The sequence below is a fragment of the Moschus berezovskii genome, chromosome 2 (assembly GCF_049115385.1).
Source record: "Moschus berezovskii isolate FMDL1 chromosome 2, NW_MosBer_1.0, whole genome shotgun sequence".
Taxonomy (NCBI): Eukaryota; Metazoa; Chordata; class Mammalia; order Artiodactyla; family Moschidae; genus Moschus; species Moschus berezovskii.
Genome location: NC_142461.1, coordinates 12,035,006 through 12,051,220, shown reverse-complemented (window position 1 = coordinate 12,051,220; position 16,215 = coordinate 12,035,006). Strand labels below are relative to the sequence as shown.

Below are 16,215 nucleotides of genomic sequence, written 5' to 3'. Positions count from 1 at the left end.
AAATGCTTTACCTCATTTAACCTTCTCTGTAATCTAATAGAAAGCTGCCATTATTAGCCTTGTTATGCAGATGTAGAAGTGGAGGCACACAGGAGAGATTAAATAAACTTGCTGACTGTCACATAGACAGTAAGTAGTGAAGCTGGAATCCAAACCTGACAGGCCAGCTTCAGAATCCACACTCTTAACCACCACTACTCTGCCTCCCCATGAGGAATTCACTGTCCAAAAACTAAAAATAAATAAAAATAAACTAGGAAACTTCCTTGATGATCCAGTGGCTAAGACTCCACGTTCCCAATGCAGGTAACCAGGTTCGATCCCTGGTCAGGGAACTAGACCCTCGCATGCTGTTATAAAGATCAAAGATCCCACGTGGTGCAACTAAGACCCAGCACAGCCAAATAAATAAAATATTTTTTAAAATAAATAATAAATGAATAATAGTTCAGTTCAGTTGCTCAGTCGTGTCCGACTCTTTGCGACCCCATGGACTGCAGCACGCCAGGCCTCCCTGTCCATCACCAACTCCCAGAGTTTACTCAGACTCATGCACATTGAGTCGGTGGTGCCATCCAACCATCTCATCCTCTGTCATCCATCCCCTTCTCCTCCTGCCTTCAATCTTTCCCAGTATCAGGGTCTTTTCAAATGAGTTAGTTCTTCGCATCACATGGCCAAAGTATTGGAGTTTCAGCTTCAACATCAGTCATTCCAATGAATATTTAGGACTGATTTCCTTTAGGATGGACTGGTTGGATCTCCTCGCAGTCCAAGGGACTCTCAAGACCCTTCTCCAAATAAAAGGATACCTTTTAAAAAATTAATTACCCACACCAATGCCTCTGGAGAGGCAGCTACCCAACATAAGACAAGTGCATATTACTATGCTTCATAGCCTCTTGAGGATTACATAGGACCAGAATGTTATCCCCATTTTATAACTAAAGAAATCAAGGCTTCTTTACTTGGGGGCTCAGGCCCCAGTCCTGCATCTGCACTGAGCAGCAGTGCAATCCTAAGGAAATCTCTGGGCCTCAGTTTCCTCATCTATAACGTGATGGACGAAGCCACGATTACTAATGATCCTCTTCTTTCTTCCCTCTGACTGTGCAGGTTCTGTGACACCTGCCAAGTGTTCCTGGTTAGAGGATATCAGGACACACCTTAATGAACAGGAAAGAAAGTCCTACTGCTTGGCCTCTTAAGATAATTAAGTATGACCCTATTATCGTTTTCATATGATTAATTTGCTCAGGATACTCTCCACAAAGACAATGCAAAGAGAAACATCAGAGTGCTCCTCACTTGCAAGTGGATGCGTAGGTGCACAGCTTCAGACGCTGGACAGCACAGTGCAACTTTCCTTCCTTCCCTGGACCAGAGGCAAGTGGCTGTCTCCAGTCATACATCAGAATGCCACCGAGAGATTCCAGCACCTGAGAGAAAGGCTTACCTCTTGACTTCTTACAGAGAGCCTGGCTCTCTTATCCCCACAACAAGGCAAACCCGATCTTCACCCGACAAAAACGTTAATAGGCTGGTTCCCTGCTCACTGCATCTTGAGGGCTGCTAACTGCAAGCCCACTTACCATACTTGTCTTTTCTCTGCTGTTCCTGGACCATGGAGATTTTCCTAATGTTTTTCTATATAGTTTTGTTTTAACTCATTGTTCTTATCTGTTTAGAAAGGAATGGGTGAGTTTTGTGTGTGCTCACTCTGCAATCCCTCTTCTATCTTGTTCAGAGGTCTTTGCTTTATTTCCTGAGATCTTCTGGCTCTGGTCCTGGTGCTGATGTGTCCTGTCCCAAGGTGTCTGTGTCTGAGTCTGTGTCTCTGCCTGTGTCTATGTCTACTAAAGCCAAGTACCATGGATTTATTTGCACTAGCGAGAATGGATCTCGGTTTGCTGCAGCTCTGCTCACATCATCCCCACCCCCCGGGGATACCTGCTGCACATCCTTTACCATCCTTCCAGGTTTGGCGGAAGCACACTGCTTCCTTCACCTTCCTGCAGCGTTCAGACAAGGACACGAAATATCAACTGCAAACCGGTGACACAGGCTAGGCTGGAACTATGACAAACGAGACGGTAAGTATCTCATCCAAAAGGAGCAGCTGCCACTCAGTTCCGGGCTATGTTGCCAGAGCTTCCCATTTATGAAGCCAGAAATTCCAATTTTTTGTGTGAAATCTCCAGATTTTTAAATACTGGCAACCTACTCAGGTTTTTTTTCAAGCCATTTTGCCAGAGGACCTCCCTGGCATTCCAATGGTTACGACTCCACGCTTCCAATACAGGGGGTGTAGGTTTGATCCTTGGTCGGGGAACTAAGATTCCTCACGGCCAAAAGAAAAAAGGAAAAAAAACAACAGTTTTCAGGGCACAAAATGGTAACCTTTAACTTGAAGATTGAAACTTTCACCCTCATGCTTAAGTATCTCATTCTCCAACAGCTATGCTAGCCCCCTCCCCCCTGCTAGACAGAGGGGTCTCTGAGAAGAAAGCACACTTTTCTTTCTCTCCCCACCCTGAACAAATTTGGGCAGATCCAGAGGCTCAAATAGTTTGTTGACTGCAGGCTGATATGTTGATTGAGGGGTGTGAATTCATGAGTCTCTCTGTGTTTCCAAAAACCATCTGGCACCCAGACACACTCTTCGGCCGCCAGCACACACTGGCAAAACAGAACCTGGGGGCCTCGAAGCCCCAACCCTCTGAATTCCACAGGGCTGTAGGCCACTCAGAGGTCAAAGGTCTAAATGCACATTTTTTTTGTAAACAAGAAGGCTAACAGTTAACATCTGTTAAATCAGCCCCCAATGCGTTGATTTTAATGATGCTAAGGCGCACTCAATAACCCTGAAATATTAACTGTTGCTTGAGGAAGGGGCTTTGGAGTGGGGTTGGGTACTGCAGAGTTCAAATCCTATCTCCACATCTCATTAGTTCTGTGACTTCAGGCAAGTGATTTAACTCCCTTTGAACATCAAGTTCTTTGACTAAAAAATGGAGATGTAATAACACCTACTTTGAAGAGCAGTGTGAGAGTTACATGAGATGGGGTGAGTCTAACTCATAGGAATTAATTAATGTGTGCACGCTAATGGTGAGATATGGTGACTGCACCACGAAAATAAAAGATGCTTGTTCCTTGGAAGAAAAACTATGACAAACCTAGACAGTGTATTAAAAAGAAGAGACATCACTTTGCTGACAAAAGTCCATATACTCAAAGCTAAGGTTTTCCCAGTAGTCATGTACAGATGTGAGAGTTGGACCATAAAGAAGGCTGAGTACCAAAGAACTGATGCTTTCGAACTGTGGTGCTAGAGAAGACTCCTGAGGTCCCTTGGACTGCAAGGAGATCCAACCAGTCAATCCTAAAAGAAATCAACTCTGAATATTCATTGGAAGGACTGGTGCTGAAGCTGAAACTCCAATACTTTGGCCACATGATGCAAAGAGCCAACTCATTGGGAAAGACTCTGATGCTGGGAAAGATTGAGTGCAAGAGGAGACGGGGTCGACAGAGGATGAGATGGTTGGATGGCCATCATCAACTCAATGGACATGAGTCTGAACAAACTCTAAGAGATAGTGGAGGACAGAGAAGCCTGGAGTGCTTCAGTCCATGGGGTCGCTGAGTCACACATGACTTAGCAACTGAACAACAACAAGGATAAGCTATACCCTTATATACAGCAGCGCCCTTTACAGCAGCAGTGTAAGTTAGTGCAACCACTTTTTAAAGCAATATATGTCAAAAGCCCTTCCTTAAATCACCTCTGACTACTTACATGAAAGAAACAATTCAAGGAGGGAATATAGCATGATCAGCACCAAGTTTTTCAATACAGTATTATTCACAATAATAAAAATCTAGAGACAAATAGCCCAGCCATATGGAGACACTCATTGGACTGCTACAGCCAATAAACACAATTATAAACAACATAACACAAGTAACAACACCAAGAAAAGGAAGGAGAGTGCAGAACGCTCTCCACATCCCAATGACAAGGGTGTGAAATGTGTACTTCAGGCATATGGGCAGAGATTTGCGGAAAGCAGGAAAACTAAAACAGCTGTTGGGCTAGGATGGTGAGATTTAGAGTGATTTCTTTTAAATGCCTTCTGCTGGTGTTATATTATTGTTTTTACAGTAAATAATACTGTGGGAGGGGAGTTTCATGGAGCCCAAAGAAATGACAACACAGCTGGCCAACAGCAAAACAACTACGGGTCAAGGCGCCCAAGCAAAGAGAGGGTAGTGATGCAAACGAAGAGAAACATGTGATTAAGAGGAGCAGGCTGAGTTGTTCGGATCCTATCTGCCTGGTCCCTGCTAATTTACACAGCTTCCATCCCAGCCAGGCCATGTAAAGTGTTTAGCAGTGCCTGGCACAGAGTGGGTACTCAGCCCACGAAGGCAACTGTGCAGCTGTTACTGGTAGTAAGGTGGTGGTGGTGGTTTCCAACACGAGACTGGAAGTCAGGACATTCAAACCTTGGTTCTGACTCTGCTGTGGACTCACTGTGTCTATTTGGGCCAGTGACTAACTCTCGAAATTTCAATTTTCTCATCGGTAAAATGGGAATGATCAACAGCCGTCACCATGAAACTTGGGTTCTTAACTTACTGTATAGTCACAGGCAAGTGCCTTCCCATCTCTGGGCTTCCATCCCCTCATCTGCACACTAACAGGAGTGAAAGAGAGACTCTCTGTGGACCCCAAGCTCTGATTTCTTTCATACCAAGTACCTGACCAGAACTGGCTTTGAAGAGTTAAAAACACCATAACAATAATAGTTGTCGTTCACTGAGTGTTCACTGTGTGTTAGGCGCTAGGCTTCACAGGCATTTAATACATTTACATGCAATCACCTGCATTTAATCCAAAACTAGAGGGTTGCACAATTCAGGCTTCACTGCTCCTCTCTTTTCCATCTACACTTATTCCCTAAAATCTAAGGACTAAATCAGGGGTTCTCAACCTTGGCATTACCGACATCTCAGACTTGATAATTTTTTGTTGAAGAGGCTGTTTATACACCATAGGATATTTATTACCTTCTCTGGCTTTCTCTATCCCTAAGATGCCATTAGCACCCCACCCCCAGTTGTGACAACCAGACACTGCAGATGACTCCTGGGAGACAAAATCACCCCCACGAAGAACCACCAGCATAAAAGATCTCATCCAGTCTCATGGCTTTAAATATCATCTACACCATGTCTATACTGACGACTTTCGAATTTATATCTGCAGCCCAAACCTCTTCCCTAAACCCCACACTCATAAATCCATCCGCCTGATGGATATCTCCACTTGAACGTCTAATAGGCATCTCAAAGTCAACATTTCCAACACAGAACTCCTGATCTATGGCACCCCGTCACACCTGCTCCTTCTTCAGTCTGCTCCCTTGCAGTAAATGATAACTCCATTCTTTCGGCTGCTCAAGCAAAACACCTTGGAGCCATCCTTGACTTCTATTTCCCTCTCTCACTGCATATCCAATCCATCAACAAATGCAGTTAGCTCTACCTTCAAAACAAACCCAGAATCTAACCACTTCTCACCACCGCCACCACTTCCTTCCAGCTGACTGTTACAGTAGCCTCCTCATTGGTCTCGCCTCTGATCCCCTCACCCTCCTAGAATCTTTTCTCCACAAAAGGACAAAAGTGATCCTTGTAAACACAGGAGGTGATGTCACTCCTGCTCTCCAAATCTGTAATGGCCCCCCAGCCCACCCAGAGTAAAACGGCTCTGGGTCCCATATCCCCAGTATGACTTCGACCTCCTCTCCTGCCAGCTCCCCTCAGTCACTAGATCACAGTTATACTGGTCTCCTTGCTGCTCCTCACACGTGCCAAGCATACGACAGAACTCCCTGCTATTAGGTCGGCCTGGAACGCCCCTTCCCCCAGCAACTCCTTCAGCTTCCTGTGTGGGCGGCTCTGTCCCTTACCTCCTTCAGGTCTCCGCTCAAATGTCACCTTCTGGGTAAAACAGTCCCTGAGCCTTTTTGAAATAACAGTTCTCCGAACCTCACACCCCGTCCCCCTTCCTGCTTTGTTCTTCACAACCCTGATCATCAACTGACAATCTATATATTTCACTTGTTTACTACTTCCCTCTGCCAGAAAGACAAAGAAATGCAGGAAGACAAAATGGCTGTCTGAGGAGGACTTAACAAATACCTGCAAAAAGAAGGGAAATGAAAGGCAAAGGAGAAAGGAAAAGATGTATACCCAACTGAATGCAGAGTTCCAAAGAATAGCAAGGAGAGATAAGATCAGTGATCAATGCAAGGAAACAGAGGGAAACAATGGAATGGGAAAGACTAGAGATATCTTTGAGAAAATTAAGAGATACCAAGGGAATATTTCATGCAAAGATGGGCACAATAAAGGAGAGAAACGGTAAGGACCTAACAGAAGCAGAAGAGATTAAGAGGGGGCCAAGAATACACAGAAGAACGGTACAGTAAAGGTCTTGACGTGGATAACCACAAAGGTGGGGTCACTCACCTAGACCCTAGATCCTGGAGCGTGAAGTCAAGAGGGCCTTAGAAAGCATCACTATGAACAAAGTTAATGGAGATGATAGAATTCCAGTAGAGCTACTGAAAATCTGAAAAGATGATACTGTTAAAGTGCTGCACTCAATATGCCAGCAAATTTGGAAAACTCAGCAGTGGCCACAGGACTGGAAAAGGTCAATTTTCATTCCAATCCCAAAGAAAGGCAATGCCAAAGAATGTTCAAAGTACCTCACAATTGCACTCATCTCACATGTTAGCAAGGTAATGCTCAAAATCATCCACGTTAGCTCTCAGTACAAAACTGGGAATTTCCAGATGTACAAGGGGATTTATAAAAGGCAGAGGAACCAGAGATCAAACTGTGAACTGTGTAAATCACAACAAACTGTGGAAAATTCTTATAAAGATGGGAATACCAGACCACCTTACCCGCCTCTTGAGAAACCTGTATGCAGGTCAAGAAGCAACAGTTAGAACTGGACATGGAACAACAGGCTGGTTCCAAATTGGGAAAGGAGTACATTAAGGCTGTCTATTGTCACCCTGCTTATTTAACTTATATGCAGACTACATCATGCAAAATGTCAGGCTGAATGAATCACAAACTGGAATCAAGATTGCTGGGAGAAATATCAACAACCTCAGACATGCAGATGACTTCACCCTAATTTCAGAAAGTGAAGAGGAACTAAAGAGCCTCTTGATGAAAGTGAAAGAGGAGAATGAAAAAGCTGGCTTAAAACTCAGCATTCAAAAACCTAAGATCATGGCATCCAGTCCCATCACTTCATGGCAAATAGATAAGGGAAAAATGGAAACAGTGACAGACTTTATTTTCTTGGGCTCCAAAATCACTGAGGATGGTGACTGTGCCATGAAATTCAAAGACGCTTGCTCCTTGGAAGAAAAGTTATGACAAACCTAGCCAGCATATTAAAAAGAAGAGACATCACTTTGCCGACAAACATCCATACAAAGCTATGGTTTTTCCAGTAGTTATGCATGAATGTGAGAATTGGACCATAAAGAAGGCTGAGCACCGAAGAATTGACGCCTTCCAACTGTGGTGTTGGAGAAGACTCTAGAGAGTCCCTTGGACTGCAAGGAGATCCAACCAGTCCATCCTAAAGGAAATCAACCCTGAATATTCATTCGAAGGACTGATGCTGAAGCTGAAGCTCCAATACTTTGGCCACCTGATGCAAAGAGCCTATCCATTGGAAAAGACCCTGATGCTGGGGAAGACTGAAGGTAGGAGGAGAAGGGGGTGACAGAGAATGAGATGGTTGGATGGCATCATCGACTCAATGGACATGGGTTTGAGCAAACTTTGAGAGACAGGGGAAGACAGGGAAGCCTGGTGTACTGCAGTCCATGAAGTCGCAAAGAGTCAGACACGACTTAGTGACTGAACAACAACTACCCACCAAAATGTGAGTTCATGCAGTTCCGGCATGAGGAACTCACACACTAGTGGCCTTTGTCTGTCTTGGTCACAGTCTTATATCCCTAGCAACTAAACAGTATCTGACAAATAATAGGCACTCGATAAACATGTGTTGAATGAATCTTCACATTTACCCTGTAAACATTATTATTATTCCCCTTTTATAAAACAGTGGGACTAAAGCTTGGAGAGGTTAATCTGACACAGGTCCCTCAGCTAGAAAGTAATCTCCCCTAGAATACTCTTACCTACCACCCAAGGGTCTCTCCAAGTGTGGCATTAAACTGTATTTTAGATGGTTCTCAGATCAGCTCTTAAAAACACAAAGAATATTCATTGGCAAAAAAATAAACCTCAACCAAATTCTGTAGCTTATCTAAAAATTAACTCAAAATGGATCATGGACTTATTTGTAAAACTATAACACTTCTATTTAAAAAAAAGAATAGGAGAAAATCTTCGGAATCTAGGGCAATGCAAGTTCTTAAATTTGACACTAAAAGCATAGTTCATAAAAGGAAGTTTTGATAAACTGACCCTCATAAAAATTAAAAATGATTGCTCCATGAAAGCCCAGGTGAAGAGGAGAAAAAAGACAAGCTAAAAGCCAGGGGGAAATATTTACAAACTATATACCCAAAATAGGACTAGTATCTAGAATGTGTAAAGAATTCTCAAAGCTCAACAATAAAAGATGAATAATCCAATTAGAAAATGGGCAAAGACATGAATAATTCATGAAGAGGATATACAGATGGCAAACAGCGCATGAAAAGATGTTCAGCATCACTAGGCATGGAAAGTGAAAGTCGCTCAATCATGTCTGACTCTTTGCAACCCCACGGACTATATAGTCCATGGAATTCTCCAGGCCAGGATACTGGAGTGGGTAGCCTTTCCCTTCTTCAGGGGGATCTTCCCAACCCAGGAATCGAACCCAGGTCTCCTGCATTGCAGGCAGATTCCGTACCAGGCAAGCCACAGGGAAGCCCATTAATGTTACTAGGCATTAAAGAAAGGCAAATTAAGACCAGGATGGGATATAACTATGCACCTCTCAGAATGGCTAAAATTTTTAAAAATAATAATAATAATGACAACACCAAATGCTGGCAAGGATGTAGAAAACTGGATCACTCATATATTGCTGATGAGAACGTAAAACAATATAACCAACTCTGGCAGTTTTCAATAAAACTGCAATAAATATGCAATTACCATATGATCCATCATTTGTATCCTTAGGCATTTAGCCCAGAAAAAATGAAAAATTATGTTCATGCAAAAACTCGTACATGAATGTTCATGGCAGCTTTACTTGTAACAGCCAAAAACTGGGACCGGTTCAGGTGTCATTCAACAGATGAATGGTTAAACAAACTCTGGTATAGCCACACCATGGGATATTACTCAGCATTAAAAAGGAATGAACTATTAATTTATACAACTTGGATAAATCCCCAGAGAACTACACTGACCAAAAGAGTCACTCTCACTGCCGAGACAATTCAATGAGAAAAAAAGTCTTTTTAATACATGGTGCTGGGATAACTGAACACCCACAAGCAAAAGAATGAGATTGGACTCCTACCTCACACCAAATCCAAAAATTAATTCAAAGTGGGTCAAGGACCTAAATGTAAGGGCTAAAGCTATAAAACTCTTAGAAAAAAATAAAAGTAAATCTTCCTAACTTTGGATTAGGCAAAGGTTTTCTAGATGTGACACCAAAGTACAAATAACAAAAGAAAAAGTAGATAAATTGAGCCTCATTAAGATTAAAAACCTTTGCGTTTCAAAGGACACCATCAAGAAAGTTAAAAGACAACCCACAGAATGGAAGAAAACATTTACAAATATATCTGATAAGGGTCTAATATCTGGAATACATAAAGAACTTTTACAACTCAATAATTAAAAGATAAAAACCTGATTTAAAAATGAGTAAAGGATCTGAATAGACATTTATACAGAGAAGGCATACAAATGGCCAATAAGAACATGAAAATTGTTTGATATTATTAACCATCAGAGACGTGCAAAACCACAATGAGACACCACTTCATATCCACCAGGAGGGTAATAATCAGAAGACAGATAATAAGTGTTAGTGAATATGTAGAGACACTGGAATCCCCATACACAGCTGATGAGAATGTAAAGTGGAATGGCCGCTTTGGAAAGCAATCTAGCAGTTTCCTAAATGGTCAAACATAATTACCATATGATATGTATATGCTCTACACTCAGGAGAAATTAAAACATATGTCCATACAAAAATCTCTACATTAATACTCATAGCAGCACCATTCATAATAACCAAAAAGTACAAATAATGCAAATGCCTTCCAACTGATAAATGTATAAGTAAATTATGGTATGTCTACACAATAGAATATTATTCCACAATAAAAAGTACTAAAGCATGCCACAACATGGATAAACCTTGAAAAAGTGTGCTACGAGAAAGAAGCCAGTCACAAAAGACTACATTTATATGATTCCATTATATACGAAATGTCCAGAGAGGTAAATCTATAGAGACAAAAAGTAAACTAGTGACTGTCTAAGGCTGGAAGTATTAACAGGGACATGAGGAGAAGGGTGGATGGCTAAAGGATACAAGGTTTCCTTTGGGGGAGGGGAAAATGTTCTAAAATTTACTGTGGTGATGGTTGCACAACTCTGTGAATATACTAAAAACCACTGAATTGTACACTCTAATGAGCAAATTGCATGAGATGTGAATTATATCTTGATAAAGCTGTTCAGTTCAGTTCAGTTCAGTTCAGTTCAGTCGCTCAGTCGTGTCCGACTCTCCGCGACCCCATGAATCACAGCACGCCAGGCCTCCCTGTCCATCACCAACTCCCGGAGTACACTCAAACTCATGTCCACAGAGTCGGTGATGCCATCCAGCCATCTCATTCTCCGTCGTCCCCTTCTCCTCCCACCCCCAACCTTTCCCAGCATCAGAGTCTTTTCCAGTGAGTCAACTCGTCGCATGAGGTGGCCAAAGTATTGCAGTTTCAGCTTTAGCATCAGTCCTTCCAATGAACACCCAGGATTGATCTCCTTTAGAATGGACTGGTTGGATCTCCTTGCAGTATAAGGGACTCTCAAGAGTCTTCTCCAACACCACAGAGTGGGGTGCCATTGCCTTCTCCAGGGGATCTTCCTGACCCAGGGATCGAACCCAGGTCTCCTGCATTGCAGGCAGATGCTTTACCCTCTGAGTCACCAGGGACTGGGTCTTCCTGCATTGGAAGTCTGATTCTTAATCACGAGACCTCTGGAGATGTCCCAGTATATAACCTTCCTTTAAAAAGGCAATTCTAAAGGTTATATACTGGGACATCTCCAGAGGTCTCGTGATTAAGAATCAGACTTCCAATGCAGGAAGACCCAGTCCCTGGTGACTCAGAGGGTAAAGCATCTGCCTGCAATGCAGGAGACCTGGGTTCGATCCCTGGGTCAGGAAGATCCCCTGGAGAAGGCAATGGCACCCCACTCCAGTACTCTTGCCTGGAAAGTCCCATGGACAGAGAGGCCTGGTAGACTACAGTCCATGGGATGGCAAAGAGTTGGACACGACTGAGCGACTTCACTTTCACTTTCCAATGCAGGAAACATGGGTCTGATCTCTTGTCTAGGAAGATGCCACATTCTGCTGGGCAACTAAGCCCATCTGCCACAACTGCTAAGCCTGTGCTCTAGAGCCTGTGCACCGCAAGGGACCCCACCACCATGAGAGACCCTTGCACAGCAGCTAGAGATGATCCCTGCTGGCAGCAACTGGAGAAAGACCGTGAGTGACAGTGAGGACCCAGCAGCCAAAAAGAAATAAATACATGCAAATAAAGAGAGTAAATACATGTAAATAAAGCGAATAAATACATGTATTACCAAAGAAAAACAAAAAAGGTTATACACCATATATATAATGTATGATTTTATCATCTATGTAACATGTTTTAGAAATGAACAACAGATCAGCAGTTCCCAGGGGGTTGGGGTGGAGGGACAGCAGTGAAACAAAAGGGCAAATCAAAGGATCCTTAAGATGATTGAATTGTTTAGTATCTTTTGACTGTGGTGGTAGATACACAGACCAACACTAAAATAAACTGTATAGAACTAAATATACACACAAATGAGGACAACTGAAAGTGGTTGAGTGTGAATAAGATCTGTGGATTTTGTCAATGTCAGTATCTTGAGAGTAATATTACACTACAGTTTTGCAAAATGTTACCATTGCAGGAAACAGGGTAAAGTGGAAAGGAAAATCTCTTGTATTTTTCCTTATAACCACATATGAATCTTTTATATGGCAATAAAAATTCAACAACAACCACAAAAATGCTGAAATCACAGAGTAAGAAAATCGTTCTGTTCTCAGTCACTCTTCTGATTAACCAAAAAAGTCTCTTCTGGTGCAGGTGTGCCATTGCTCATAACAGATGCTTTACCCTTTTAAACAAGAAAAAGCAGACCTCAGGCTTAAATGCCCAGATGAGAGAATCCAGCTAGAATTTAATAACATGCTTTTATTTTATGCTGTTTAGTTGTTTATTTTATCTAGATGATAACAGTGTAGAATTAAGAACACAGATTCTGAAGCCAGCCAGTCAAGAGTTCTAATCCCTTACTGCTCTGCTACTTACTAGCTGTGTGACTTTGAACCAGTCACTTAACATCTCTATTCATGATAATCTGTACAGAGGCTACAGATTTTACACCTCATCTGTAAAATGGGTATGACAAGAGTACCTAGATCATGGGGTTGTTCTGAGTTTTAAATATGACACACACACATGTGTCCTTCACAGAGTAAAGTGTTAGCTTTCATCCTTTTCTTTACCATAACGGGGATGGAGCGAAAATCATGATGGTTCAGAAAGTTTGAGAAGCACAGAGGGAGGCCATACTACCGCTCAGAATGTGCCCTTCGCTCCTCCGTTGCCCTGAGTCCATACCTGGGTGTCCGGAGGAAGTAGTGAAGCCAGAAAGCACCCACCTGCGCACTTGGTGCGGCTGACAAGCGGCGGCCCCGGACGGCCGGTGCCACCGTCACCCGGGCGCGTGAGCAGCACGCTGATCTCGTACTCTGTGTCGGGGTCGAGGTGCCACAGCTTGTAGGTCTGCAGGCTGACGGCGTGCACCTCGGCCCACGGGCCACGCGCCATGCGGTACTCAATCTCCTTTCGCACGATCGGCCCGTCGCCAATGATGGAGTTGGTGTTGAGCTGAATGATGAGGTAGGTGGGACCGGCGCGCAGCAGCTGCGGGGGTGCAATGGGGGTAGGGGGCTCTGCAAGGAGATGGGGGAAAGACGGAGCCAGACGGATTTCGTTACGAATCCCTGGCTCCCAGCTCCTCATCCTGCAACACCCAAAACCCCCAGAGCCTTCCTGGTCCAGGCTCCTCAAGCAGCCCCCAAGTCCTGGAACTAGACTGCCTCCCCTCACTAAATCCTCAGGCCCTAAGAGACACGGAACTCCAAAAGCCGACCTTGCCCCTCACCTCTCGGCCTACACCTTCTCCCTCACTCCCTTCCAGATCCCGGAGTCCTCGCCTCTAAGGGTTGACCGCTTGTCCATTCGGGTCAACCCTGGGAGGCCCACAGCCGGATCCCGCCTCGCCCGGGGTCACACCTTGACCCAGTCCCTACCCAGGCCCACCTCTCAGAGGGACCTCCTCCCCACCCTGACCTTCAATTAGGCCGGGATCTCCCAGGAGATGACGCCCCCTCCGCGAGCCCCGCCCCGGGGGTCAGAGCACACCCGGAGTCGGAGTTGGCCTTCCCTGCCCGTCCACGGGCCACGCCCCATCGACCAGACTCCGCCCCCCGGGAGAAGCCACGCCCACCCCACCTTCGCCCGCCCCGCCCCTCGGAGGCAGACAGCTCGCTCACCCTTGACGATCAGCTCCGCGAAGTTGGAGACTCCCGCTCCACGCGGGGCCTGGGACACGCAGCGGTACAGGTCCTGATCCTCGCGGCTCACGGCGACCAGCGGGAAGGTGGCCAGGAAGCGCCGGTGGCTGATGTGCCTCACGCCGGCCGCGGGCACCAGGGCCCCGCTCTGTCGCTGAGCCGGGAGAGGGGCCAGTGGGTCAGCGGCGCCAGGGAAGAAGGGTCTCCGTCTGACCCGGGCGAGCGGAGTGGTAAACTGTCCCAGTCCCATTTCGCCATCCCTAAACTACCCAGGGACGCGTGGGATTCCTGGTACTAACCCTGCCCCAAGAAGGTGTAGGGCCGATTAAAGGAATGTGGTCGCTCTGCCTTGGTGAAGGGGTAAGGCTGGGGACCGGGGCGGGGGGTGGGGGAACCTGGAGCCACGCTCTGATGTCGGCGCGGGGCGGGGAGGGGGGAACGGGGGAAGGGGCACTCAAGAGGGCAGACAGCCTAGGATGAGCCAGGACGCATGTGTTTGGGTGCTGGAGAAGGACGGAAGCCCTCAGCCCTCCGCAAGGGAGCTTGAACTTTTCGCAGAAAGCTGGTCAAGGTCCCCCCACCACCACACCCCGGGCACCCCCCACCTCCGCTCACCTGCAGAAGGAAACGCTCGGCCTCCGCTGCTCGGCCGGCCGCCATGCACTGGAACGAGGCGTTCTGGCCCGCATTGACCTCCACATCACCCAGGCGGGAGAAATGCGGGGCCTTTGCTGCCGGAACGGAGCCCTGGGGTGAGCTGGGCCAGCGCCCCACTGTCGGCAGCAGCCGTGGCCACCCGCACCCCTCACCCTGCACCCCCATGGGGCCAGGACTCACCGCAGGGGTAGCTGAGAAGCAGGATGTCATCTAGACCCATGTAGCCCCTGCGATCTGGGGAGATGAGGGCCTCAAACAGCACCTGGGGGAGGCGGGAGGGTCCCTGTCATCTGACATATCTCCAGCCCTGCCTGGGGAGGTGCCCACAAGAGCCCCATTTCAAGCTCTGCTCCAGCCCCATCCTCCCCAACAAGCAGAGGTCAGCCCCCCCTGACAATTACCCTCCGTACCAAGCCAGCTGGTTGTAGCAGAGGGTGTCAGCACGCAGAGCTAACAAGGTCAAGGCCAGAGGTTCCAGCCAACCCAGATGGATGTTACCTTCAAGCCGCAAAACTTGGCAGCCAAGACAGGGTTTCCAAGTCAGCACTATTCCAACTCACCCCTTCCCCAGCCACAAACTATCACTGTTAACAATGACCTCTGATGCTGAACCCAGACTGAACCATTACTGAGGAACCACAGACGGGCCACTGACCTTGACCACAGACGGACTTCTGATGCTGAACACTGACTAACTCCAACCTCAGCCACTTGCTTACCCTCACCTCCCACTGACACCCCTCTCTACCCACACCCCCAGTCACAGACTCCCTGCAGACTGAACCCAGCCCACCTGATATTCATTAGGCCAGAAGGTGCTGACAGCCAGTTCAGCCTGGTGCCACTGACGGCCGTGGGATCCAGTCATATTCCAGACAGCACTGCCCAGGGGACCCCCATTGACACGCACATAGATGCCCAAGGTGCCCGGGCTGTGCCCATCCCGGCTGTACAGGAAGTAGCTGAACTGCACACAGTGGGTGTCATTCTCGCTCAGGCTCTGGAAGATGACATGGGCCCGCTGGCCTGAAGCATGCTGGGAAGCGTTGACCACCAAGTAGGAGCCTGGAAAGAGGGGGAAGAGGCAGGAGCTGAGAACGTAGGGGAGGACCAGGGTCAGGTGGGCACAGAGCAGGAGGCAGAAACAAAGGGCTTCATGTGGAGTCAGGGGGCCTGAGTTCTGGTCCCAGCTCTAACTCATGGGATAAGTCCCTCCATTTCCCTGCATCCCTGTCCCAAAGGAAAGGGTTGGAGCAGCAAAAAATACACAAATCTGGCTTTGCCAAAACCCTTTATTGCTCCTCGTGTCACCCCTAATGACCTCCGTCCAAGCTCATGTTGGTCCATGTCTTTTCCCACATACTGAGCTGTCCTGGGAGGCAGGGACTACAACAGTCATCTCAGGAGTCAAGAGTCTGGCACATGACAGGCCCTCAAAGTCCACCTCTTCTGAAGCCCCCCACCCCTGCATCCCTCTAAGGGTGTCTCTCCTGGCACCTGGATCCTTAGTAAAGTGTGTATGACTCTCGCCACCAGCCTGTGATACCTCGGGGCTCCACTGTGTCGCCAGCACAGGTCTGCTGAACGAACACACAGAACAGAGATTGAATGAAAGG

The 16,215-nt window shown here is 46.4% G+C and overlaps 1 protein-coding gene across 2 annotated transcripts in view; it reads right to left on the bottom strand.

Moving 5' to 3' along the window:
• Positions 1-16,215, bottom strand: part of PTPRU (protein tyrosine phosphatase receptor type U) — an 86,372-nt gene that overhangs the window by 50,765 nt on the left and 19,392 nt on the right. For both annotated transcript variants that reach the window (XM_055397569.2, XM_055397571.2), the window contains exons 3-7: positions 15,393-15,664; positions 14,780-14,861; positions 14,558-14,673; positions 13,922-14,096; positions 13,025-13,318 (exon numbers count right to left, since the gene is read on the bottom strand). In XM_055397569.2, coding sequence (XP_055253544.1) covers positions 13,025-13,318; positions 13,922-14,096; positions 14,558-14,673; positions 14,780-14,861; positions 15,393-15,664 — 939 coding nt within the window. The remainder of the gene's footprint in view (positions 1-13,024; positions 13,319-13,921; positions 14,097-14,557; positions 14,674-14,779; positions 14,862-15,392; positions 15,665-16,215) is intronic.